At 36.8% G+C, this 27,235-nt stretch overlaps 1 protein-coding gene across 1 annotated transcript in view; it reads left to right on the top strand.

Moving 5' to 3' along the window:
* The window catches only part of LOC112972101 (CUB and sushi domain-containing protein 1), a 579,349-nt gene that overhangs the window by 513,140 nt on the left and 38,974 nt on the right, over nucleotides 1-27,235 (top strand). Inside the window, exons 33-34 of the mRNA XM_026078182.1 lie at nucleotides 21,637-21,825; nucleotides 25,073-25,246. Of these exons, the coding sequence (XP_025933967.1) occupies nucleotides 21,637-21,825; nucleotides 25,073-25,246 (363 nt within the window). The remainder of the gene's footprint in view (nucleotides 1-21,636; nucleotides 21,826-25,072; nucleotides 25,247-27,235) is intronic.

Below are 27,235 nucleotides of genomic sequence, written 5' to 3'. Positions count from 1 at the left end.
TATCTAGTGTATTATTCCACCTGAATTTAAGTAGTTGGAGTATTTATAGCCAAACAAATCCTCTGTTGTTCCATAAGGTTTGGTTTCATTTTGATGTGGTTTGAAATACACATGAAATATGCAAAAACCTGTAAATGGAAGAATAAAATTGCCAATAGAGTAGTCTGCTTGTTTGTCCAGTTGTTGTTATATATTACAGGGCAATTATAGTCTTACCTGGACTACAGGCGTAAGACAATTTCATAACAAAGGAAAAAGGATCTTTGAGACACATGCCCCAAAAAATGTTGTATAGTGGTGAAAAAAATAGAGATTACTAATTTATACCACTGCCTAAGTCAGTGATTTGCTCACATCTTGAATATCATAACATGCAGTTCTGATCCCTTCATCTTAAAAAGGGTGCAGAAAGATTAAGAAAAAGCAACAGCTGGGATCAAAGGAATGCAAAGGCTTTTTATGAGGAAATTGAGAAGTATCAGAGAAGAATTAACTAGCAGGCATAAAAGTAAATGATAGAAGTCTAAAAGCCAGGAGTGCCATGGAGAGAATAAAAAGGGTTGAATTTCACCATTTTTTTCAATGCAAGGACTAAAAGACATCCAAATTTTTCAGTAGGAGAGAAATCAGTCGAGAGTTACTGAATATACAAAGCCTCTTTCTGGCTTAGGAATCCTTTGAGATGAAGAGTTGGATGCTGGGAGATTATAAGGGGAAATATCACCTCAGGTTGCCCTATTCTTGTTCTTTCTACTTATGGGCACTTTTTAAATTGATTTTCTTCAGACTTTGGCTGTTGTTGCAGAATATAGGGCTAATATCAAACCTTTGATCTGCTCCACCAAGAGGTTTATCAGACAACTAATATCAGTCCTTTGGTCTAATACTATTATGTCGTATGCCCTGAAATAACATGTACAAGAGTAGGAAATGCTTTCTTAAAGCTGAATCCAATTAGGTGCTGAAAATATTTAACAATGTTGTGAAGTGTTTTCTTCTGGATCACTAAGACAAATTGAATATTTTCTCATTATAAAATAGATGTAAATTGTCAGAGAGGTAAGGGAAAGAGAGAGAGAGGGAGAAAGAAAGGCAGGACTTGGAGCGAATCATGTTAGGTACTGAAAGATGTCAAGAGCCATGAGAAAAGGTTTGGAGGTATTGTATATAGTTTGGACCTCTTTTCGTGAACTTTCCAAAAGGGAATATATTTTGATGGACCTAATTTGGACCTTTGTACCTGATCATACTTCCTTTTCAAAGCTGGAATTGTCTGAGTTCATTTCTAACTTTTAACAATGGTACTGATTTCCAGATGTGTAAACCAAAAACAAAATGTGTAGCCTCTGGAGAGAAACTGATGTTTCTTCCAGGCATGGAACATGCAAAGAAATATAATATGTATATGTGTGATACCGAAATTAGATTTTTATGGGTTAAATTGGAATTGGCAAGTTGGCAGCATTTTCCTTCCAGGACGTAATTTGGCAAATCTTTGCAAAATCGTGCATCCTCTGAAAGGAATTTCATACAAGTCACTTAGGTCTTTCCTTAGGTTGACAAATCTTTCAGTGTCTTTCGCATGGATTGTATCTTATGCCTGAATGCTGACTGCCAAATTAAGAAGCTAAAGATTAGTTTCCAAAGATAGAAAACATTAATTTTTTAATCCCCTCATCCTCCATTAGTCAGAATAGAAGGACTGAGTTTGGAATTCTATTTCCATCACAACAGCAACACAAAAATCTCCTGTGATTAGGCAGACGCAAGTTAGTTTGTTGAAAAGGGGGTTAATACTTAATCAGATAAATAATTTCTCCAGCAGTGTAACAGCTATGAAGTTTTTCTTGAGTATTTTCTTCCACTTGAAAAATAATCACTTAAGCCATAAATCAATGTAAATACTATTTTTTTTTCTTAGAAATTCATAGCAACTTGTCTTTAATGTGCAGAATTGTTCTAAGGATACTAACATTGGGACTAAGCTTGTGTAATAAGAAGTTAAGTTATTGATAGCTTTATTACCTCCACCTGTTGCTTTATTAAAAATCATATTTTATTGCAATGGTTGCTCCTAAGAATAATAATTATCTTTGGTGATCAGCTCATGATATTGTTTCAGAGATAGCTGATGCAATTTCAAGCTCAGTGTGAAGAATTAGATCCTTTGTTCTCATTAAAACAATACAAAGATTGCAATTCCCTTAGTCACTACTCTCAGAATTTATGCAAGTGAGTTAACTAGCATGGCAGTATAACTATAGGAACAGGGAAACAGAAATTAGCAAACTGTTCCTATTTAGGATCAAGTAATTTTTTTTTCCTTGTATACTTCTTTGCCTCACTAAACTTTAGTGAATACACTCTTCTATCTCATATGTGAGGCATTTAAGTAAAATTTTCTTTGTTAAAATTATATTTATTTTTACATATACAGTAAATATGGTCCAGATCTGTACTGTTTGATTGTCAGAGGCAAAAATTKCATGGTCTTCCTGTAATTCAGCATCTTTTACAAGCTGAGTTCCTCAGATATTCACATTGAACTCAGGTGTATACGTTATCTACATACAATGAAAAAACTGAAAATGAGAAAGAAAAAAGGAAATTAATGGAAAATGGTGTAAAGGCTGAGAAGATTTAAAATATAAGAACATAAGAATTAGGAAACTTGAGCCTTACAGTTACTCCAACACTATTTCAGGTATGTCTTTTGTCTACTGTCATTTTCCTTTTTTAATTCGTAATGTGAATTTGAGTTTGATCCGTACCACTTTTTGTAGTAGATCTTATGGTCAAAAATCTTGTTTAGGGAGGTTGGTTTTCTGGATAGTGAGTATTATAGATTCAACTCTGCCAAGATCCATTTGCTTAAGAATGTCGAATTCCTACCAGAATGGAGCTGCTCAGAAATTCTCTGAATTCACTCTCACTGCATTCTCAGTGCAGGTCTGTATTACAAAGCATAGAGCTGCTTGAGAACTCTGATCAATATGGATTTAAATCTTAATGAAAACAATATGACTTAAGTATTTATTTAGAATTAATTACATCTTGAAATAGTTGTCAGGATAGAGAATGGATAATTAATTGCTCTTCTACACTGGAATATTTATTTTTCTTAATATTAGCGTATCAAATGAAAGAATGTATTCTCTTAAGATAAAGAAGGAGTTAGGTTCTTCTCTGTGTTGTGCATCAGCAAGAATTTTATTTAAAATTCTATTAAAAGTGTAAGTCCTACTCAGATGTCACCACCTTTACTCTGAGAAATTACAAAAGTGAAGATGTGTCAGAGGTAAAGAACCAAACCTGAGTCTCAGAGCTTTGGCTGAACATGTAGAACTGACAATTAGAAGGAGAAAAAGGAGTCTGAACATATTAATGCGGCAACTATTGAGGCACAATCAACCTTCAACTGCATGCAGACACTTAAAGGGGTCATTTATACAGTTAAAATGTTTTAAAAACAATTTGTCATAAACTTTGCAATTTCTGTAGATTAAGAAGTCCTTCTTTATGGCTCTTTAGAGATGTATACCAGCTAAAATAACAATAATGATTATAAAAGTATTTGTGCACCAGAAGATACTTAGTTTTAGTGCAAAAAGCATTACTTTAGCTTGAACATATCAATGTCAGAGTAGTTCTATTCCATGGACCTATTACATGCGTCTCTGATCTAGAAAATTTGAAGATATTATTTCTATTAGGTGACATTTTACAATGTTAATGTTGTATTAGTTGTCTTGAGAACTGATATTGTTTTTTATTATATGTTAGGGGTTGCCAAATCCAGTAGCCCAATAGATGCAAAGCTGCTGCAGCTCCGTCTCCCCAGTTCCAGCTAGCAGTGAAGCTTAGCACATATTCCCAGTAGGCCCACTCACACTATACGTAATATGTACATATATACATGGCTAGCAACTCAAATTAACACAGACAGAAACACTCACAAATACACAGCACAAACAGCATAATCCTGTCCCCCTCTCTGGTGGTTCAGGATGAAGGTCTGTTAGTGGGAAATATATACATATATACAACATGGATCTCTCCAGTAGATGGGCTTAGACATTCTGTCTATCCAGTAGCTGCCCCTGGATTTCTGGTCTCCCCAGTTGCTGGTGCCTGGACAGATGAGCCCCAAAGCCCTCAGCACTATTCCAGTTGTTGGTACTTAGACCTACACACATGCACAAACTAGGGGTCCCCCCCCAGTCACTGGTTTTAGACACATGGTCTACCCAGTAGTTGGCCTGTGGTTTCTCTCATCTCCAGTTGCCTCATGCACAGAGACACACAGATGCAAACTGGTCTCTCAGTAGACCCTCAGGCCCCACAGCCTTTCCAGGACCTGGCTTGGACCTCCTGGTCCTTCCAGTAGCTAACTCTCAAACCCTGGAGACCCAGAGAGACCCTCGGTCTCTTCAGAATCTGGCCCAGACTTACAGCTGCTTCGATTCCTGGCTCCCAAGCCTCTTATCTTACTTGCCGGCTAATCCATCTTGATATTTGATAGTGATCACACACTGACATATGTACCCGTACAATATGCACACACCCTGCTCTCTTCAGTTGCTGACACCCCAGGCACACGAGTTCCTGTGATCCATGATCCCTATTCCAGTTGCTGGCCCTCAGACCTCCATACACACACATGCACACAGAACAGAGAGCCCCTCACTCAGGAAAACAGAAATGGCATTTAATGAGAAGGCAGGATGGACTGCAGTAATCAGGTGCAGGGCATGGACAGACAGGTGTACTGAACTGCAGCCTGTTTACTTGTAACTGGCCCCTTTTATTCCCTTATATCTCTATTTTATCACCTTGTTCCTCCCCAAAGCACCTTGATCCTTCTCTTTCCCCACCTTTGGTTCCTCCCCTAAACATCCCAAAGTAAGTCTTTCATAATCTCCAGATGCTCTTCCCCTGTATCCCATAATTAGTTCCATACCTGTAAGGCAGTAACCCACCTCAGTCTGTAAGGTAATCTGGAAATCCTTCCCCACTGATTAATTAGGGCTGTCTCACCCCCTGCCCATGGGGCTGCTGCTCTCCCGGGATAGCCCTGGGAGAAGTCAGGTTAGGAGGCTCCATTTCTCTAACTGGATTATTGGGATTGCCCTACCCACCATTGTGCTCCTTTGTGTTTGTGGAGATGAGCCTTTAATTACATAATCCAACATTGTCAGTATTGTCATGTTTCATGATTAGTCTATAATATTAATGTTCATACATGTTTTAAGTAATAAAATTAAAATTTATTATTTTTCCTAGGATTTTTTACATTAGAATGGTCAAAGATAATCTTTAATTTAGAGTCCCTGAGTGTAAGAATGTTTTCAAAGATTTATATAACCCCAGAAAACTCAAAATWTACATGGCTGTGTTTCTGTACTTAATAGTAGCTGGTTGCTACTACCAAATCATTATTCTGTGATACAGAATGAGAAGCTTTTTGACATGCCTAGCATCCATTCAGCCTCTTTTTTGGATGATATCTATTATTTTCTTTTAAGACTAGGAATGACAGAGGAGGAGATAATGACCCACAATTAAGTGTGGAAGTGGTGGACTGGGTTGCCAAGCAAAGGGTACAGGGTATGTGAACAGGAGACACCTTGAAAACAACAACAAAGAGCTGAAGTGAGGTGAACTCAAGTGTATGCACACAAATAAGGAAGTGCCGAGGGGACAGCATTATTGAGGAAGCTTTCACTCATTTTCTGGGAAATCAGCATAAGTGAGTGCCTCTCTGAAGTGTCTGTACACTAACACATGCAGAATGGAGGAATTTGAGGAAGAATTAAAGGTCTGTGTGCAATTGCAGGGTTACAGTCTCATTGGGATCACAGAGACATGGTGGGATAGCTCACATGAATGGAGTGCTGCAGTGGATAGTTATGGGCGCTTCAGGAGGGACAGGCTGGAAAGACAGGAAGGGGGGATTTACACTTTACACTGTGATTTATACTTAGAGAGGGTAGTGAGAATGCATGGAGCTCTGCCTTGAGAGGAATGAAGAGCCAGCTGGGAACTGATGGGTTAGATTTACAGAGTGGACCAGCATCAACAATGTTGTCGGTTTCTGCTACAGACCACTTGGTCAGGAAGAAGTATATATGGCCTTTCTCAGACAACTGGAAGAATCCTCGCGTTCACAGGCCCTGATCCTCACTGTGGTCTTTAACCACCCTGATATCTGCTGGAAGGGCAACACAGCAGGACACAAGCAATCCAGGAGGTTTCTGGGTGCATTAGTTGATAACTATCTGACACAGGTGATCAAGGAGCCAATGAGGGAAGTGGTCTGTTGGACTGTATACTTGGAACCAAAAAGTACAGGTTGGGGATGTGAAGGGCAGGGGCAGCCTTGGCTGCAGTGACCACGAGATGGTGGAGTTCAGGATCCTGCAAGGAGGCAGCAGGGCAAAAAGCAGGATTACAACCCTGGACTTCAGGAGAGTAAATTTTGGCATTTTTAGGGACCTGCTTTGAAGAATTCCATGGGATACAGTCCTGATGAGAAGAAGGGTCCAGGACAGCTGGTTGCTTTTCAAGGATCACCTCCTACGAGTTCAAGAATGGTCCATGCCAATATGCATGAAATCAAGTAAAGGTGGCAGGAAGCCTGCTTAGATGAACACTCCTGACTAAATTCAAACATAGAAAGGAATCATACAAGAAGTGGAAGGAGGATCAGGTGACCCAGAAGAAATAAAAAGACACTGTATGCAGGGATGGGGTTAAGAAAGCCAAAGGCCATCTGGAGTTGAATCTGATGAGGGACATGAAGGGCAACAAGAGTTTCTAAAAGTATTCCAGCAGCAAAAGGAAGACTAGGGAAAATGTGGGCCTACTGCTGAATAAGGCAGGGGACCTGGTGACAGAAGACATGGAAAAAACTGAGGTACTGAATGCCTTCTCCATCTCAGTCTTTATTGATAAGACTGGCCTTCAGGAATGACAGGCCTTTAAGATCAGTGGGGAAGTCTGGAGCAATAAAGACTTATAGTAGAGGAGAAGACTTGTGGTAGAAGAAGATCAGGTTAGGAACATTTAAACAAAGTGGATATACATAAATCTATAGGACCTGATAGGATGCACCTAAGAATGCTGAGGTGGATGGGTGATGTCATTGCATGGCCACTCTCAACACTCTTGGGACATCACGGCAATCAGGGGAGGTTCTTGAAGGCTGGAAGAATGCAGATGTCACTCCTATCAGGCCAGTCAGCCTTACATCAATCCCTGGGAAGGTGATGGAGCAAATAATCTGGAAAATATTTCCAAACATAGTAAGGACAAGAAGGTGATTGAGAGTAGTCAGCATGGATTTACAAAGGGCAAGTCATGCCTGACCAACCTGATAGCCTTCTGTGATGAAATGAATAGCTCAGTGGATGGGAGTAGAGCAGTGGATGTTGTTTATGTCAACTTCAGCAAGACTTTTGATACTGTCTATAACATCCTCATACACAAACTGATGGAGTACAGACTAGATAAGTGGACAGTGAGGTGGACTGAAAACTGGCTGAACTGCAAGTCTCAAAGGGTTGTGATTAGCAGCACAAAGTCCAGCTGGAGGCTGGTCACTGTTGGAATACCCGAGGGGTCAATATTGGGCCAATACTATAGGAGAGAGTGCATCCTTAGCAAGTTTGAAGATGGTGTAAAACTGGAAGGAGTGGTTGATACACCAAATGGTTGTGTTTCCATTCAGAGGGACTCAACAAGCTGGAGAAATGGAGAGACAGGAACGTCATGAAGTTCAGCAAAGTGAAATGCCTAGTCCTGCACCTGGAATAACCTGAAGCATAAGTACAAGCTAGGGGCTGCCTGTCTGGAAAGCAGCTTTGCAGAGAAGGACCTGGGGGTTCTGGTGAACCACAAGTTGACCATGGACCAGTAAAGTGCCCTTCAGCAAAGAAGGCCAATAGCATCCTGATCTGTTTTAGAAAGAGCAGGCTATGAAGGTGATCCTTTCTCTCTGCTCAACACTGGTGAGGCCACATCTGGAGTACTGTGTCCAGTTCTGGGTTCCCCAGTACAAGAGAGACATAGACCTGCTGGAGCAGTTCCACGACAGGCAACAAAGATGATTAAGGGCCTGGAGCATCTGTCATATGAAGAGAAGCTGAGAAAGCTGGGTTTGTTCAGCCTGGAGAAAAGAAGGTTCATGGGGGATCTTATGAATGTGTATAAATACTTGATGGAAGAGAGTAAAGAAGATGGAGCCAAACTCTTCAGAGAGGAACTCCATTTAAATGTAAGAAGAAGCTTTTCTACTGGCCAGACACTGGAATAGGTTGTCCAGAGAGGTTATAGAGTCTCTATGGAGATATTAAAAACCCACTTGATACAGTCCCCAGTAGCCTGCTCTAGCTGACCCTGCTTTGAGCAGAGAGATTGAACTAGATGATCACTATAGGTCCTTTCAACTTCAACCTTTCTGTGATTCTTTGTAGTTTATGACTAAAGACTTTGACAGATGCATTATCAAGAATCTTGCTCAGGTAGTGTATGGTGTCCCCAGCCCTACTTTTCTGCTTATGAATTCATTGTGACCCAAGAACATTTGGTATTTTTTCAAAAGGAACAAATAGAGCACTACAGAGCAGTCCGGTTCAAATCTCTGTATCAGCCAACCATGTTCCCACAGAACACTTCTATAGTTTATTTCTACCCATATATCAGAAAGGAGTCTTTCCTATTGTAAGCTGCCTCACTAGAACCTTGCAGCATAATTACCTTTACATCATTTAACTGAGAGCAGAATTTGGTAGCCTGAGATTAAGATTTTTAGCTCAGTAAATACTAGTTTTTATGACCATATTCTATGAAAATTAGTGTGACATACTTTTATAACTATGTTTTCTTTAAATTTTTTTAAAAGTTTGATTTAAAGGATGATTCTGCAGAGTTCAAAATTATTACAGATTCTTTTCTTGCCAATAAGGGTTAAATAAAATATATCTTGAATTATAGCATTTACATGGAAGAAGAAGAAGAGCAAAAACTTTTAAATTATATTTAATAAAAAAATGCATTTCAGCTGTAGCTGATGAAATCACAGGGGTTGGCTGAAATGTTAATTTTACATCCACGATTAAAAAAAAATTAAAATTTTAGCATCTAAAATGTCAATTTATTTTCTTACATTTTGTTAAAAAATTCAAGCAAATTGTACACAAGGTAAATAAAAATGTTTATAACCTAGTTGCTAGTTTAAATCTCTGCCGATTAAATGCTTATAACAGCTTTCCTCTTATTGAATTGATTTACCCTAAGGGAGTAATACCACTTATCCTGGCATATGCTTTTCCTTCTAAAATTTCCTTTTAACTAATGGGTGAAAAATATTTGTGTTAAAGTTCATTATTAATGATGAATTATGAATCTGTGTACAAGAAAAATAGATCTTCCAGCTCTTTGAATATTCTGCTGATGAAGGGATTGATGTTCCTGGCAAACCTGCATCATTTAATTCAACAGAGATTTTACATATGACCTTTCTTTCAAACCTCAGTTGAGTTTACTTGAGTCAATAATGAACTTGGCTTCACTTACTGAGACTCTGAGTGTAATTACTACAAAATATTCAATAGTGCTTGAGGTTATTGCAGAGAAGAGATTTTTTTTTTGATTTTATTTTGCTGCTGAACTACTGTGTATGCTTAGGACACACTGATATTTTTAGCAAATAAAGCGAGACAGTTGTCAGGCACTCTTTTGCAATGATGCATTGCTCCTATCTATTGTGTCACTAATAGGATAACTAACAAGTCACTGGCAGGAATTTATGCCAAAGAAAATATGTGGGGTTTTTTTGCCTGACAAAAAACAGTGCATACAAACGATCATACATGCTACTTCATACATACACTTTGTCATATGCTACTTCAGCACCATATGACAAAAACTTGTATGAAATAAAGCATTTCAATATGTTTTTAGATCCTAATATGAGTTATAAGCACTGAGCTCTATTTACAGTGTATTTCCCCCCACTCCAGAATGCCAATACATCAGTTTGCCACTTTTTTCAGCACAGCAAGTAAAATCTTTAATCTCTTAAAATTAACACATTTTTTGATACAGATTTTGGTACTGTTCAGGTTTGATCTTCTGTATTCTGAGAAATCATGATGATTAAAACAACAATGCTATGGAAGAACTCATGTTCCTACTGTTTCTTTCACAAATAAAGAAAAGGCTGGTGGTAATGTTGATAAAATTTATGAGAAAAAAATTGTTTTGAACTATTGAAATTAATAATCTTTTTTCAATGACTATTTCATGCCTTTATACTCACACACACACACACATTTTACATTTACATTTACATTTTTTTACATTTGTAATAGCCCTAGATGGAATGATGAGATCACTGAAATATGGTTTTAAAATTGCAATTTGTGTTGTAGGAAATTTTCATTCTTTCATGGGCTCTACCTCTGCCTTTATTCTTTTGGTAAAGAGAACATCGTAAGTAAATGCCCAGTTTACTTGTCTTTAAATTAGAATCAAATGGCATTCTGGAAAAATTCTGTTTCCCAAGTGTTTGTGCTCTTCAGCAAACCTGTCTTAGTACAACTTGATGCAGCCTGAATAAGGTACCCCAGAAGTAGCTATGAAGCTACCAAATCCTAAACTAAATATGTGCCATATGAAATTTTCCCCTCAGCAGTTTGGAACTGCTTTGCATCTGGTCTTTAGAAGCACAGACTGCTTCTCTGCATTTCCTACCTTTCATACTGGCTCTTAACCACCAAATGAGACCAGAATTACATGGGCTTATCAGGGTTCTGCATTCTTGATTGCAGTGTAGGCCGTATTTCCGCATGTTGTGCTTGAAGTAAGAACTGGTGTATTAAATACTACCCTTCATCTTCTAGACTGCAAGGATGCATATACAAAGATGAGCATATCTTGATCCAGTTCCTTTGCTTTGTCATTGGATAAACTGTCCTGTCACTTGCTGCAAGTTCATAAGGCAGTTTCAAATTCATAATCAGTGGCAAGGAAAGTTTCTGTGGATGTCCTTTGCTACTGTTATCTTTAGAATCTATTATTTCTTCATATAAATGAGATTCAAGAGATTCAAGAGAGTGTCAAGCAGTAAATTTGCTGGAACCTGCTACTGCTACTCCTACTCAAACCTAGAACCAACACAGCCTTTTTCTAGCCTTTTGCCTCCAGCACTGGATGTGTTTTAACTCAGCCGTTAATTATATTTTCACAGGTATGCAGTATAAATGATCTAGGCATCACCATACAAAAGCTCACAAGAAAAAGCAATGGTGGACTGCAGAAATTATGCTTCCTCCTCTCTTTTATTGTTAGCAGAGCAAGAGCTTAGGGCAAAATTCAGACAATCTCCATTTATTGGTTGCCATAAACTCCAGCCAGAGCAGAGAATTGTCATGATGATTTATTTCCTCCTACTGCATGCCTCATTCTTCTGCTTCACAGCATCCCATCCCTCCTCTGTTCAGTGTACTACAGAAGGAAGGGAATCCTTGATAATGTCATTGGCCTGTGAGACTTTGAAATTATCATCTTTCAATCACCCATTTTTGGGTACTGATTTGAAACTTCCCAATAAGTGTCCAGGCATGGGATGAATATATTATTTTTTAGAGCTGATTGTCACAAGTGTGGGTTTCAAGGGACATTCCTGGCTGCAGAGCTAAGGTAAGAGGGATTCAGAGTATGCTTGAGGATCTGCTGTTTGAGGAAATTAATCTTTTCTACCCCATAAATGGACAAAATGCCTTACTCAAGATTCCAGAGAAATGTGAGGTCTCAAGGCATTTTTACAGGCAATGTACAAGAGGCGTTTCTCCAGTTCTGTCATTCCAGAGCTCATTATTTATCTGCTGATTCATCACAGCTGAGGCAGACTTCTTGGTAATGTCTTAAGAGGTGTGAACATACATTTCTTTCAGTAATATTCCCTTGCTGAAATAAGTGTAGCAAATAAAGTGGATTAGTGGTGTTTTAGTCCTTCTCTTTCTCCCCACCCCACTGTGCGGACAGGTTATGCAAGTTTTTACAGGCATCGCAATCTGTGACTTCCACCAAATGGGTTTGAGACACTATGCTCTGGCATTATACTAACCAGCTCTCAGTGTTACCATCTCCAAAACCCCTTTACCACCCTTTTGGAGATACCCTTCTCAGAGGCATCTTGGTTTTGGCATTGCTGGCAGGTTATTTTTGGATGATAGAATGATAGTGCAGGGGAAAAATGTTTTACAGCAGTTGATTTTTCATTGCCAAAAAGAGTGAAGGCTGGAGAGTGTTTCTTAATCCGGTAGCCCAACAGATGTGAGGCTGCTGTAGTTCTGCGTCCCCAGGTCCAGCCAGTAGCCTGTCTGAGCATGTATTCTGGGTAGGCACACACACAGTGTTTATGTGCACAGCCAGCACACAGAACAAAACAGACAGAAAACATTGCCTTTAACGGCATTCACGTAAATGTGAACAGCATGGATGGCACAGTCCTGTTCCTACTCTCCAACTGATCAGTACTGAAGTCTTCTAATGAAATATATATAAAAATATGTGTGTGTGTGTGTGTGTGTGTGTATTGTATATGTGTTTGTGTGTGTGTGTGTATATATATATATATATGAATGTATACATACACACACAATATGGATCACTCCAGTAGTTGGCACTAGACACTCAGTCTACCCAGTAACTGGTCTCAGATTCCCTGGTCTCCCTGATAGGTAGAAATAGAATTTAATGAGAATACAAGATAAACAGCAGTGATCAAGCATGGGACTCACTCAGACAAGGATGCTGACCAGCTACCTGTTTCCGCTTGACTGATCCCTTTTATCTTATTTCTCCTCTGTGTTCCCACACTTGTTCCTCCCCTATCCTCTTAGGTACCTCCCTTTCCCCACCTTTGATCCTTCCACTAAACACCCCAAACAGCATTAGAATTTTGTTCTATGGTTATGGCCAAGACTTAGCTGATGTTTCTGGGCGATATGATAGATTGTTTTTACATAACACCATATAGCAGACTTCAGTGTAATATTTGTAAAAGTGGCTTTGAATAATCTTTCTTCCCAAAATTTACTCAACACTTATGGTAGTATCTACCCCTCCCAGGTCACTTGCATAGTTCCCAACTTGGCTGATCCAAACACCCTATCTGCAGAAGAATGCCATTTCCTTTACTGTCCATCCATAATGATAATCGCAGATTCTTTTCAGCTGAAGAGTTCATTCTGCTAAACTAAGAATCTAAAGTTTCTTGATATGAGCAAACACAGTTGGCACATCAGTATGTTGAAACATGTAACTGATTATGCTGATTGTGCCTATCTGCCCATACATTGCAGAACAATACATCCAGGTAGTGATATATCATTACCATGATCTTTCTGAGTCCTGTAAGATCTCTCCTGCTGTGCAAAGAGAAAGTTAGTCTCCGGTGTTGACACCCTGGCCATTGGATTAATTGTCCAACAAATCTCCTTTGAAAGAATCTAAATACTGGAGTGAACAATCCCAGTCATTTCAAACTGCTAGATCATGAATTGGGAGTCTGCAGTAATGTTTTAGCAGCAGTTTTTCAGAACTGCTGACCAGCAGTGGTATCTGAAAGTTAGCAAGTAATGTGAACAATTTTGCCTCGGTTTGCCTGTTCTGTAGAGTGCTCCTAGATATAGTCTTGATCCCATGGTCAGGAGAGTCAATGTATAGGTACCATATAAAGTCCCAAAGTAATACTTAATGTTGATATGGTAACTTGTTCCTTTTGACTGGTACTGATCCAAAATACTCTAATCTACTTTAGGATCAGAATTAATCTCTCTTCTTATAGACGTTCTCATTCATCCTGTTCTACTTTTCTCCTATTAAAGTCATATTTCTTAAAAGCAGAACATTTTTACTGGGAAGATCTGTTTGAAGACCCCTTAGAAGGACACTTAGAGCTTGACTGAGTTGCCTAAATAAAAAGGGGGAGTGCCACTGGGGATGTTATACAGTATATGATATATCTACCTGAAGCTGACAGAGATGGCACATTCCTTTGGGACATCAGGCAAAGACATCTCAAAAGGTAATAGACACATCTGTTCAGGCAACTGAATAGAGTTCCTTGGGTTCCACATTAAGAGGCTTGAAGAGGCTGAAACATCCACATTTGTGTGTTGGTCAGCAGGCCTGCTCAGGGGCTGAACTTCCATAGAAAGAGACCTTAGTGTGTAATTCAGCTGACCTTAAAGCAGAAAACTAAGGGTTGGTCAACTGTATCAGGGTGAGGATATACTAAGAGAATGAGGCTTGTTCAGTCTGCTAAAGAGGAGAATAAAGGGCAACTTACAGTTAATTAAAGAGGATTTACAAAAATTATGGAGTCATATTTTTCTCAGTATTGCCAGACAGTGTAAGAAGTCACAAATTGCAACGTGAGGGGTTGGGGTTGGTCTTTAAGAAAAGGTATTTCACTAAGAGGGTAGTGTAACACTGGGAACAGATTATCCAGATTATAACAGAATTATCCAGAGGGGCTGTGAAATCTCCGTCCTTGGATGTTTCAAGTCTTGACTAGACAAAACTACAGCTGACTTGATCCGTTGGTGACAATTATGCCTCAAGTGAGGGGTTGGACCACATGACCTCCAGAAGCACCTTCCAACCAACTTTTCTATGGTTCTATCACATTCTAGGCTGCAATGACTCTATTAGTTAGATCTCCAGTGACTAAAGTAGGGACTTAGGTGCATAAACACTTTATATCCTCAATTTTATATCCTCAGTCCTGTCTTTCAGTTAACAGTTGAGCCTTCCAAAAGCTTACCCACTTTGTTACAGAGAGCAACTGTATAGTTGCATACTTCTCACTGGATAGCCAAGGAGTCCTTTGTACTAATAAAGATTCATTCTATTTGAGCTCAAGCAGTGGAAGTATTTGCAGAATATAAATATAGTTGAGATCTGTAAGACTGCTCCTTGGAGTTCCATTCACACTTAAACTAAGCTCTCTGAAACTAAATGAAGCCATGCTGTCTTTGAGAGAATAGTCCCCCAGCACCTATTTAACTAGGAACTTTGAAACCTTTCAGGTAATTGAGTTGTATGTTGTTGCTGATCAGTGACTGTGAATGTATATTCAGACAGGGGGCAAATGGGTTACTCACCTGAAATTGTTCACCTTTGAGGTGTTCATTTGTACAGTTGCAAACCACTCTAATACCATCGATATGTTTCTTTCTTACATATGGAAACAATGCTCTGGTTAAGAAAAACCTAAGGGAAAGATTTTAAGACATGCTCCCAGAGTTGGTACTATTATGACAAAAATTATTGGGTTAACACTACTTAATACATACATGCCCATAAATGAATGTACGTATAGACAACACATCTAAAGAATAGTGACAAGTACGTAACTCATCTTTCTGATGTATCTGCAAGGGTTACACCTGTGTTCATACTGGGGGGGGGGTGTAGGAAGAAGAGCTTTCGTATGCATACAAAACAAAACTATTAATTTTTTAAATTAGCTAATCTAGTGATCTAAAAGAACTATTGTTTTATGAAGTTTAAACAACCTAGTTCAAAGCTGAAAAAAAGTAACTGTAAGTTCATGGAATTTTTTAACAGGCTACTGACTCCAGTTTTATTTTAGTAGAAGATGAATTGGCTACTTAGTTATCTGAGTGGTCAAGCAGAAAATTTCACTGGGAAAGTATAGGAAAGATTGCATTTTTTGTAACAGTGAGAGAATATTTGTCATCTTTATATCAGTGATAAATATTTTGGAGTGCCATTTAAAATTAAGTGTGTCTTAGCCTTTCATCTCACAAGTAAAAAAAAATGTGAATTTAATTCTGTATACTTCATTGAAATTATTGATGTTAGTTAAGGCTTTGTTTATACCAAGCTGTTATGTAGCAAATTATTAGCACTAGTTTGCACTATTACCCAGCACATCTATACTACATTATTACAGTGAAAATTTCCTTTGTCTGGGCAAATCAGAAGCATGATGTCGGGACATCTGATTTTGGGTAGATCTTACTAATGTTTGTAAAAATACTGTGGTTCCTAAATAATTATTTTAGCTTTATGGTTTATATGGCCAGAATTTTCATTGTAAAATGACTCTCCAGCTGGTCCCCATTGGAAAAAAAAAAAGAAAGAAAAAAATCAGGCTTCTGTTTATTTGAGACTTCTGCTAAGTGAAGTTGTAAGTTGACTTTTTTTTTTTCCTTTAGTTCATTGAGCGGTTACCATTTTTGTGTAGTATTGACTTTACACTGAACTTTACTAAATTACCACAGACGGGAAACACTTTAATTAGATTTTCGCAAACAGTGCCTTCTTTTCTTGTTATAGACTGCATCTCCTAAAATTTGCCTTAAAGTCCGAGTGAATTCTCTACTTCTATTCATTCTGAGAGGCAATCCCTATACATGTTATAGATACCAACATTCATGCAGTATTTTTCAAATAAAAAAGTTTAAAAATACTCTTAATCAGATATCAAAGTTTAAAAAGAAGTTTCATATTGTTTCTGTCAAGGGAAAGAAAAAAGAGAGGGAGAGAGAACAAGAAATGAAATACCGTGAATGATGCACTTTTTGATGATCATTCAACTTTTTAACAGAAAACTGCCTAAAGGACTCAGACATGGTCTTTTCACTTCTTTGTCCTCAAGGGTTTGAATCTACTCAATGTGAGGTTCCAAAGTCATCAGGGCAGATTTAAAGCATTCTCCTGCTTTTCTCAACAGACTAAATTGAGAGTGCCAGAATTCATTTCCCATGTAATCCTTGACAGCTGTCATTGAGAGAAAGCAATCTTCTTCTGCTCTCACTGTGATTTACAGCTGGGTCCCCAGGGTGAAAAGCAATCAGGGAAACTACTGGCTTAGTTCTGTATGCCAACCAACTCAAATTGTTTTCTGAAGTACTCCTTTATGCATCACTTGTTAGCCACACTACACTCATGTATATATTTTTAAAAAATCTATAGATTATGTTAGATGGCACTGCAGGTATAATTTTGTTTACTTTTTAGCTTGAGGGATAATATTCTTTTGCATAATCATTTGATAGATTTCATGTATGTTGCAAACATTTTGTTGCACGGATCACAGGTATAAATTATGTATTCAATGACTATTCTGTATTTTACTTATCACTGAATTGTCTAAACAAGTTCTGCTGATACAAGAATGAGAACACTATCACACAGAAAAAATTATTCTTTGGGAATCTAATATATTATTTGAATATTCCATGTTTCTGGTCTGCATATAGAATTAAGTTTTTCTATTCTCCCTGTTGTGTTTCAAAGACAATTCAGTTAGAATTGCTTTTGGGTATCTTCAGGGCAACATATCATTGTGGAACAATGGTCTCTCTTCTCAATTTCCATTACTGACTTCTCAGAAGATAACTTGGCAGGCTTAACCATTAAAACAAAGCTTCAATTTTGAGAAGTTGAATATTCATATATACACATACATACTCAAGCATACATAAATATATACACATGCTGATAGTTTTAAGATTCAAAAAATCTTAACAAGAAAAATAGCAGATTTTATGTTTGGTCTTAATACACCTTTGGCAGGACTTGTCACGAAGAGTCTCCTTAAACTTTAGCTAAGCCTTTGGGATGGTTGGTGATAAGATTGCTATTGTTGCTTGCTAGTTTTATATTTTATTCAACATATATTCAATTACAGTATAATGAAAGAGTTTCTCTTTGTTTCTCATAGTGAAACTAAATGTTTTGGGTTTTCAGATCCTTCAGAAAGGAAAAAAAAATCCAAATGCTTATGGTTCCTTGTTAGGGTTATTTTTTCCCTTTTCTTTTTCTTTTTTTCCAGTATATTTTGCAAAATCTGTTTTTGTATTTTTTATTGGGCATAGATGGTAGTGAYTTTCTCTGGTTAGTCCTGCATGAAGAATATCCATATGATGGCCTGAATACCCTGTACAGTGGGACAGACTTATATTTTCTTATCAATGGAAAACTGTCCCAAAGTCTCAATCATGAAACTAGGAAGGAGTCCATATTTATAGACAATCTTTCGATACAAAGATATTGAACAAGCATAATAACACCATCACCCCCTCTTGCCGGAGCTGAAAGCAAGGGCGGTGACTAAGCTCCTTTGTATCCTAAGATTAGTGAAAGATGAATGTAGCATAATGTCACTCTTGCAAATCTAGGTATTGGAAATTCATAAATATCATTCAATGGGAATGAGGTTTTATGTGTACCTGTGTCAGTAACTTGAAGACCAACAGCCTTGAAACAGTGTTGTAGATCACCAAAATAGCACGAATCTGCTGCGTAATACACACATACGATATTTTTTAAAATGGAAAGAGCTGATAATATTACAACTTTTCATAGCTTACTCCCTCTAAGTTAGGAAATTGTATAGGATAAGATAGAAATTCCTGCTGTTATTAGTACACAGAAACATTGGAAACACAACAGAGTAGCTTCCAGTCTCATAAGGATGAGTCAAAGATCTACCCAGTATTCATTATCATCTGATCTAACTGAACAATATAGAGCCCATGTTCCTAATAAAGAGTAAAAAAAAAGAGATATAATGATTAAAAATAAAGAATACAATAAAAAATGAGAAAAAGACCTAATGATTAAGAATAAAAAATTCAGACCTCTGTTTCAAAACTTTTTTCAGCCATTGTCAATATTTTATCTTGACTAAAAAATAAGAATCAAGCTTTTTTAAGGTAGCAAAATCTGTAATTAGCTTCATGCATTATTTAAAATTTAAACCCAAAAGAGTTTAATTGACCAAAATCAATGGTTTTAATGGCTTTTTTTTCCCTTCCCTGAATGAAAACAAACCTGATAAATCTTTTGGAGTAAAAAAACAAACAAAAGAAAAGTTGGAAATATTTTAATATCCAAATACTTCCATTTTCAAGCACTTATGATAAAAAAAAAACAAACAGGTAAACAAAGGCTAAGCATTACAGTGCCACCTACACTCTCCTGTGGCTTTCATCACAAAAGCTTGAGGATGAAACAATTTGAAAGTAGTGCATGTTGTTCCAGGAATTAAATCATTCCTCCACAAACATACCATTTTCGCTCTTCAGATTTATTTCTCTCTACCATTTTGTTTCTGTACTAGCTTTTAGGTAGGATGAAAATGACTGAAAATGAATGATATGAAAATTAAGTTGAAAATGAATGAGGAATTTTTTTAACTTCAATGGCTTCACAAGCACTGTTGTTACTTCTATTTTCACTGGCTTTGAACATTCATGTTATCTTAGCCACGGTACTAAGAGTTTAACCCTTTTGTAGTTAAGATCTGGAGCTCTAGAAAAGAGGTAAAGGGTGAGAAATGCTCAGACAAAAACAAAATCACCTGAAAAATACAAAGAGTACAGTGGAAGAGAGTCTTGAGAAAGAAATGAAAGAAATTTTGAGATTGCAAGAAATGAGTTAGGTGGACAATGAATATCAGTCTTGTCATGTAGCTTGGGGAAAAAAAACAGTAATTTGCATCTGCATGAAAACTTCCATTAATTTTGTGTTTAGTTATGTGCATGAATGAAATCTCACAGTAAACATATATGTACTTATTTAAGCTGCTTATGGCCAATTTATAATGTTAGAGTTAATGTGGGTAGTATGAAATGCAAGCTATATAAAATGCACCTGTACTGTGGATCTGTGCGAGTGTAGCAAGATGTTTTAGTTGCATCAGGACAAGATTTCTAATACCAACAAGTCTTAAATAGGACTGCTAAAATGGTATTAATTCGCCTTTGAACTATTACAGTTCTGTGTTATTTTATTCCAGAGGCTTTATACTGTCACTAAAAACAATTAATTTCCATACATTTTTACCTTTTTAGATGTTATTTAAAAGAAGAGCTGCTTTTGCTAGTTAAGAAGATGGTTGCTAAAGTAGGCAGCTATCAGTAGAATAAGAAAGTGTTAGTTTGCTGTAGTTACTTCTCAGCCTGCAGATTCATTGCAGAATGGTGCACTACTTATAGCACAGACATAGATCTCAGAAGAAACATGAGTTCAGTTCTATACCAGGACAAATATCCTATAAAACYTTGGACATTCATTTGTGAGATGATGGATCACCATTTCCTACTGGTTTTGTAGTGTTGTGATACTGGGGATCACAACCATGTTACCTTAGAAGAACAATGGTTTCAGCTGAACAAACAGGTCATGAAACACTCACTTTTATATTTGGAATTAAACATATTATCTATATTTTTAAATTAAACACTGCCCGGGCATGGTAACTTATTAATTGCTTGTTATACTAAATGATTAGAATGTTCTCTGGCAATTGTGTTTCACCTGAACATTCATATCCACATTCACAAGGAATTTGGGGGGGCATAGTTCAGGGGTTACCATGGGCAGAGGGACCATTCCCAGTAAGCTTTTTTTAAAAACCTGTTACTTCTTTTGCTGGCTAAATTAAATATTCTTTCAATGAATGAACATTTGCAAGCTTGTTCTATTGTATTAGCTAATCAGTACATTTAAATAATGTATATGATAAAATTTAACTTTTTGAAAAAATATGCTTCAGAAGTAAAAAAAAAAAAAAACTTTGAAATATCCTTAGCAGTGCATTACTGACTCTTTATGTCTTACCTCTAAAATGATGATGCTGTCTGATGTTCTCCACTCAAAGAGACCCAGGTTTCTTCTTTATTGATATTTAATGGAAACTAGATATTCTCAAGGGGTAGATTCCTGTCACTGTCTGATGATCTGTAACTTACAATGTTAATAATTTTCTGAATCTTTTCTTATGTACATCATTATGTTTAGAGTGCAGGTGGGGGAGGAGGAAGTGGCATTAATAACTTTTCATACAGCTGTCAGATGGATAGACAGCAAAGCTGAGAGTTTGAGATGGAGATCTCAGTGTCTCATCTCAATCTTCTACCAACAAACCATAGTCTTCACTGCAGGGAGTAAAAGGAAGGATTGGGAGGAGGGATATACCTTATATAAAAACTAGGTGTTCATGGTAAAAAACATAATTTGTTAGCTTTCTAACTGCTATCTGAAAAATAACTCCATGCTTTTTGATGTATTTGCTCAGTCACTCCTCACAATTAAATATTTCATTTTTCATCATTATCCCTTTATTTTCTTTTACAGATTTATAACAGAAAATGCTCTTGTTACTGTTAGAAGGTATTTTTCTCATTACAGGAAATTTAAAAATAAAATATTTAAGTGTTATTTAAACTGTGTAGTGGTTTGATTTTCATTTTGCTTTCCTCTCATTAAAATTAAATAGACAGCCAAACTAAACTGACCAAGAAAAAAATTAAAAATTCCTCCAAGTTCTCGTTTCGCTTCCAACCATTTGCACTTCCAAGAGTGGGGTAGGAACTGGAGTAAGATCATAATATTTTTTTTGAAGCAAAAAGGCTTTGGAGGGAAAATATCTGATACTTATTACTAAAATCAAGTTAAAATCGAAGACTTGAAGTGAAATGTACCACTGTTAGGAGCTGCTAGTGAAGTAACAAAAAATTCACTGTTCAACTTTGTTTTTGATGTTCCTGTTATGGGTTGGCAAAGAACACTCTGTTTGTCTTACAGTGGTAAACTGTTCTGATCCTGGCTTTGTGGAAAATGCTATTCGGCATGGACAGCAGAATTACCCTGAAAGTTTCAAATATGGAACAAGTGTGGCATACCATTGCAAGAAGGGATTTTATCTGTTGGGCTCATCTGCTTTGACCTGTAAAGCTAATGGCTTATGGGATAGATCACTGCCAAAGTGTTTGTGTAAGTATTCATCCATTTGGATTAACATTAAACAATGGTGCATGATTTTTTAGTCACAAAGGCACTAAAAGTTGAAAAAATGCAGTCTTGTTTTGGGGCCAAAACTGGATTTTATGAGCAACATATTGTAAATTGTATAATTCAGTGAGAAATCATTCAGGCAAATTGGCATACAACTTTTAGTTGTTAATGTAAAAATGATTTTAGAGGGAACTATGGACCTATAACTTGAAGTGCTAGAAAATAAAGATTAATTTGCTTATTTTCTGTATTTTTATGATATCTGAAAACAGCTAGGGAAACTTAAAATCATTACTTACATATTATCATTGGGACTGATAATCTAAGACCATTAATGCTTATCTCACAGTTATTCCATTCTGACATTGTATTGTAGTGTATATTTGAGAAAAAAGGCTATGAAATGATGTGTAGGAAAACTTTGCTCAAAGGGGTCATTTCATAATATTACTTCATCCTTCCTCCATCACTTTTTTTCTTTCCTCAGAGATGGAGGAAGTGTTCTGTTAGTTCCTATAATCAAATCAGTGAGTTTCAGATCTCTAGAAACTAACAATTCAATTGGCTTTCATTTTCTATTCAGATATTTTTCTTCTCTGATCACCATTAGTTTTTTGACATCAGGATTCTGAATTACAATGCAATTATAGGAAATAATAAATGAAATTAAAGAATGCTTTAATTTGCAAATGCATCAGTTTGCAAATGATTGTAATGTTTTTGCTTTTCAGATTTGTGAGTATTTAAATGATTTATTTTATGAATTTATATCTATATATCAATCAGATCAATAAGTTCTACTATGCTAAAGTTTCTGTTTATAAACACTGTTTTTGATTGATGCTTTATTTCTTCCTGCTACTATATGTCTAATATCCACATGACCTAAAGCAGTTTTGTTTTGATTTTCAGAACAGTTTGCACTTCTAGTATTTCTCAGTCAGACCTGTAATCTGCAAATTAGGTTTATTCAGATTTCAGTAACAAAATAGTTAGGCAAAATATAACATTTTAAATACAAAATAGCTGTATAAATATGTTCATTTGGTAAGAATATTTTACTGACCCAAGTCTATGCCTCTTGATTTGCATCTTAACAAAATTGTTATGAAAGTCCTTGGCCCAGTTTTGTCTATCTGTGATCTCTTCCTACTTCCAGGAGTGGGGTTCTAGTGTGAAGGGACATTCCTTATGGAACGAACAGAAGAGGGTGGGGAATCTAAACCACCTAAAATAGCTACCCATCTTTCCGCATCAAGCATTTTGGAAATTTAATAGCATTTACATGTCTTTCTGTCTTTAGACAGAGCTTCAGTAAAGTCATAGTTGTCCATCTCCTCAGAATAGGAAGTCCTAAGCTTGCTCTGGTGACTACCGATGGAGACTGGGGTCTTGGGAATTCCAAATAAGTCCGGGAGGTGCCTAAATTCCTCAATCACCTATTGGATTAGCAGTCATTAGCTGCTGATGGACTGAAACATTATCTGAATCCTAAATATCTACAGGACAAATTTTGCTTTCTCTCCTTGAGAAAAACTCTCACTGAAATGAATAGAGCATTTTCTATGAGAATGATCTGTTTATCTGTTCATGGATAAAGTCACATAAAATCCTTTCAAGTACAATGAGAGAGATTTAATTTTCAGAGGTATCAATGATAATCTCCTTTCTTTGCTCAAGTGTAAGATTGTTTTTAGTGGTAGGGCAAAATGCTTGGAGAGACAGGTAAGATAAATTTCAAACCTAAAATGGACACAAGGTTCTTTTTGAAATTTTTATCATGAACAATTCTTGTTCAACAGTGAAAAAATAGAAAATCACTGTCCTTTTATATGTGAGACAGTACCTGTGAGTGGCATTGCTTAAAGTGGATGCTTCTTTCTACCTTCTTAAGCCAGGAAAATTTCATGCTGCACACTACAAACCATTGTACAACCACATTAAGATGACCTAAGTGTGATTCTCTTCCCAAAAGTCCGATCTTCCTCCTTCCCTTCCTCTTTACCCACCACAGTTCCTTCCTGAATTGTGTCAGGACTAGCATTTGCGTGATCCTGCAGCAAGCTCATTAAGGCAACTGATTTGGCTGAAAACTAAACATTGCTTATTTCTGTGGAATTACTGTTCAGCCAGATCAGTTTCCTGATTTGGTTTACCCTTTGCCTGATGAAATCTTGTGCCAGCCCAGGGAAAGCAACTGAAACGCACAGCTGTGGAAGAGAGGTCAGGACCATGCCTTTTGGCAGCAGTCCATTGTGTGGTCAGTTTGATGTTATCATGGGACCCAGTGTATTGCATACAATTATGGTGCTTGTCAAGAGTAATAGCCGTAAGAAATTGTTTATAATTTATAGTCATTTGCTTTTTTTTCTAGAAATGTATGACCCATAGATCATGTATTAAAGTAATTTATCAGTCTGATAAAGTTCAACTGATCTGTTTATTTTGTTTTTCCTGTTTAAGTTGCAAGACTATTCCCTAAGGTCATGTAAAAACTCTTCTTTGCCTTTCTTTACCATTGGGTTACCTAACTCTTACACTAAAAGCATTCAAAATATGATTTCTAGTACACATTAAAATGACTTATGCTTCCTCATATGACAGATCGGAACTGCTTGCTTGCAAGTTATTCTGTACCAAAACTGCTTATGGAAAATTTTTCACCAGCAAAATGCATACATTAACATAAACTTAAATATGATTCATAATTCACCAAAATGATCAGTAATTCCTTTTCCTGTTGCTCACTTTAGCTCAACACACTGCTGTGATAATACTACAGGTTTAATTTTTTATTTCTCTATGCCTGCCTAAATTGCTTGTAGTTATTGTATAGGTACAATGAATCTACTTATCATTATTGTATCTGTAATATGAAAGCACATTGCAACATTACCTCAGTTTTGTTTATCCTTTCCATACCTTAAAAGAAATTGTGTGTACAGTTTGTAAGAGGAGAGTGAGTGGAAGTGAATGAGGAAAGAGATCTCTGTATATTACAAGTGAAGGCTAAACTGGAATGGTTAGTTTTACAGGTAATTTTTGTCTCTACTCTTAAAAGTGACCAGTAAATTATCTATAGTGACACCAAAACTAAAAATACGAAGGAGAAGAAATCCAGCCAGAAGTTTATTTTGTGTGGAACTAACCTCGTATTTAAAGGTTTTAACAGGCTTTTTCTGTGACATGAAAACACTGCAACATATTGTGCTCTTTTCTTTCTTAGCCATTTCTTGTGGACATCCTGGAGTACCTGCCAATGCAGTTCTTACAGGAGACAAATTTACGTACGGCTCCATAGTTCGCTATTCTTGCACAGCGGGTCGAAGTCTCATGGGAAATTCTACTAGGGAGTGCCAAGAAGATAGCCACTGGAGTGGAACTCTCCCTCACTGTTCAGGTAGTAATACCAACCGTCAACTGAGTGTGACCGTATAATTAAATGAATAAGGCTGTTCTTGAGCAATTTTTAACTCCAGATAAATCTGTGATTTGTTTCTTCTCCAGGTGTGTTTTAATTTCACCAATAGCCACTCAGCTGATTTTTAGCCATTTACTGAAATGCTCTAATGCATTTTCCCTCGTTCACTTTGTCATTACTTTGCTAACCTTGCTCTTTATTTAGGTACTATAATGGGATACTGCAGTGAATAGATACCACAAAATAGCATTTAAACACTGGTACAGTTCTGCTTTACATGTTTGCATTTATTGTTTTATTTGTATGAACATTGCTTTGTGTAAGCAAAGGTTGCCACATATAAAAATGTTGATGAAAAAACACCACAGCAAAGGTACTAGCTGGTAAGCTGCTTACATTATATGCTTTCCTTCTTCTCACTTACAGGAATATTCTTTATTAGTGTCATATGGCAAATATCAGAAATCTCTGCAGTGTTCTCAGGAAGTGCAGGATTAGTTTATTCCTGCCCAGGCTGACTATGCAAATTTAAAAGGAGTTGTAAAACATATGGTTTTGCTGAAGTCTAGAGCTTAGATGAGAACTGGCTAGTAAGGCTATCTGCTGTACATTAATAAGAAGCTTTATTATAAGGGATACAAGCCTGCATGCTTCAGAGTATAAGAAAACAAATACCTGACAAAATGAGGAAGAGAATTGTCCCATAGAATCTTCTATCTTCCTCTAAGTCATTGGGCGTGCCCACTGTCAGACTCATCTGATTCATTGTGGCATGCTTTGTATTCCTAAACATCCATAAATTAGTTCTTGTACATATATAAACTGAGATTTTCAGATCAATTGGGGTGTGTGGCAGGGTTACTTGACTCATTAATTTAAATTGAGTCATTAATTTAAATAGCTGTAAGATATTTAAATTCAGTGCTTCTGTGAAAAAGCTCAACATAAGAGTTCATGGATAATGGTCCATTCATAAAATGATTCAGTAAAGATGCAGAGCAGAACTTGAAGCATGAGGAAAGGAAGTCAATTTAAGTCACTAAGGTTTTATTTCTGTTTACCCTCTCTTGGTTCTACATTACTTAAGAGCCTTCTCAGGGCTCTAGAACTCACTGCCATCATGGTCTCTGTGCCTGGACTTTAAAGGGAATCTTTGCAGGAAAATCATGGATAATATCCACACAGAATTGTCCTCTCCTTGCTTATTCTGAGTTCATGTTTATGTCATTTTCACTTTTTTATCCAGTATAAAGATGCCGCGTCTGAGATTGCACCAAGACTTTAAATTCTAAATGTCAGAGCCCTCTACTGCTTTTACTCAATCTGTCCTGTTACCCAACATATCCTACCAGAAGGGAAAATTCTGATTCCAATGGAAAGAAATTTTAATTACTAGCAACTGAAGCTCTTCAGATACCAGGCCTCAATAGCATAGTATTTTTATTGACTCATAGATTTTTAAACCCTGGAAGACTCCTGTCGTCATCTCCTCTCATGGGAAAAAACATCTAGTGTAACTAAAATGTTGTTACTGATGCAGAATTTAACTTTCTAAGTTTGAGTTTGGTCTGACATCATCTTGGGAGCAGGGGGATTCTCTAGGAAAAGGAGAAAGTTATCTCTGTTAGTTTAATTAAAAAGAAAAAAAAACTAAAAAGGTGTCTCATTCTTTAAGGCATTTGGAATTTTAAAAATAACTATACTTCCCATTTAAGTACACAGGAGCTGACTCCATTAAAAAACAGTATGAATTATTTGTATTCATTATGTCAGTGAAAGAATTATTGGGCCCAGGACAACTAAGACTTCTAATTGGGTTTATACTGGAGGGATATGCGAAAAAGTCCCAATATAATGCTTGAAACCCTGTAATAATTTTCTGCAGTGGCTTTATTTCTGCAGTTTATATTAATATATATCTGAATGCATGATAGTGTAAATATGGTCTCAGGGTTTGTTATCAGCTGG

The sequence above is a fragment of the Apteryx rowi genome, unplaced genomic scaffold (assembly GCF_003343035.1).
Source record: "Apteryx rowi isolate R43461 unplaced genomic scaffold, aptRow1 scaffold_474, whole genome shotgun sequence".
In the NCBI taxonomy this organism is placed as follows: domain Eukaryota; kingdom Metazoa; phylum Chordata; class Aves; order Apterygiformes; family Apterygidae; genus Apteryx; species Apteryx rowi.
The sequence above is the reverse complement of the archived record's forward strand: the minus strand, read 5'-3'. Positions and strand labels throughout refer to the sequence as shown.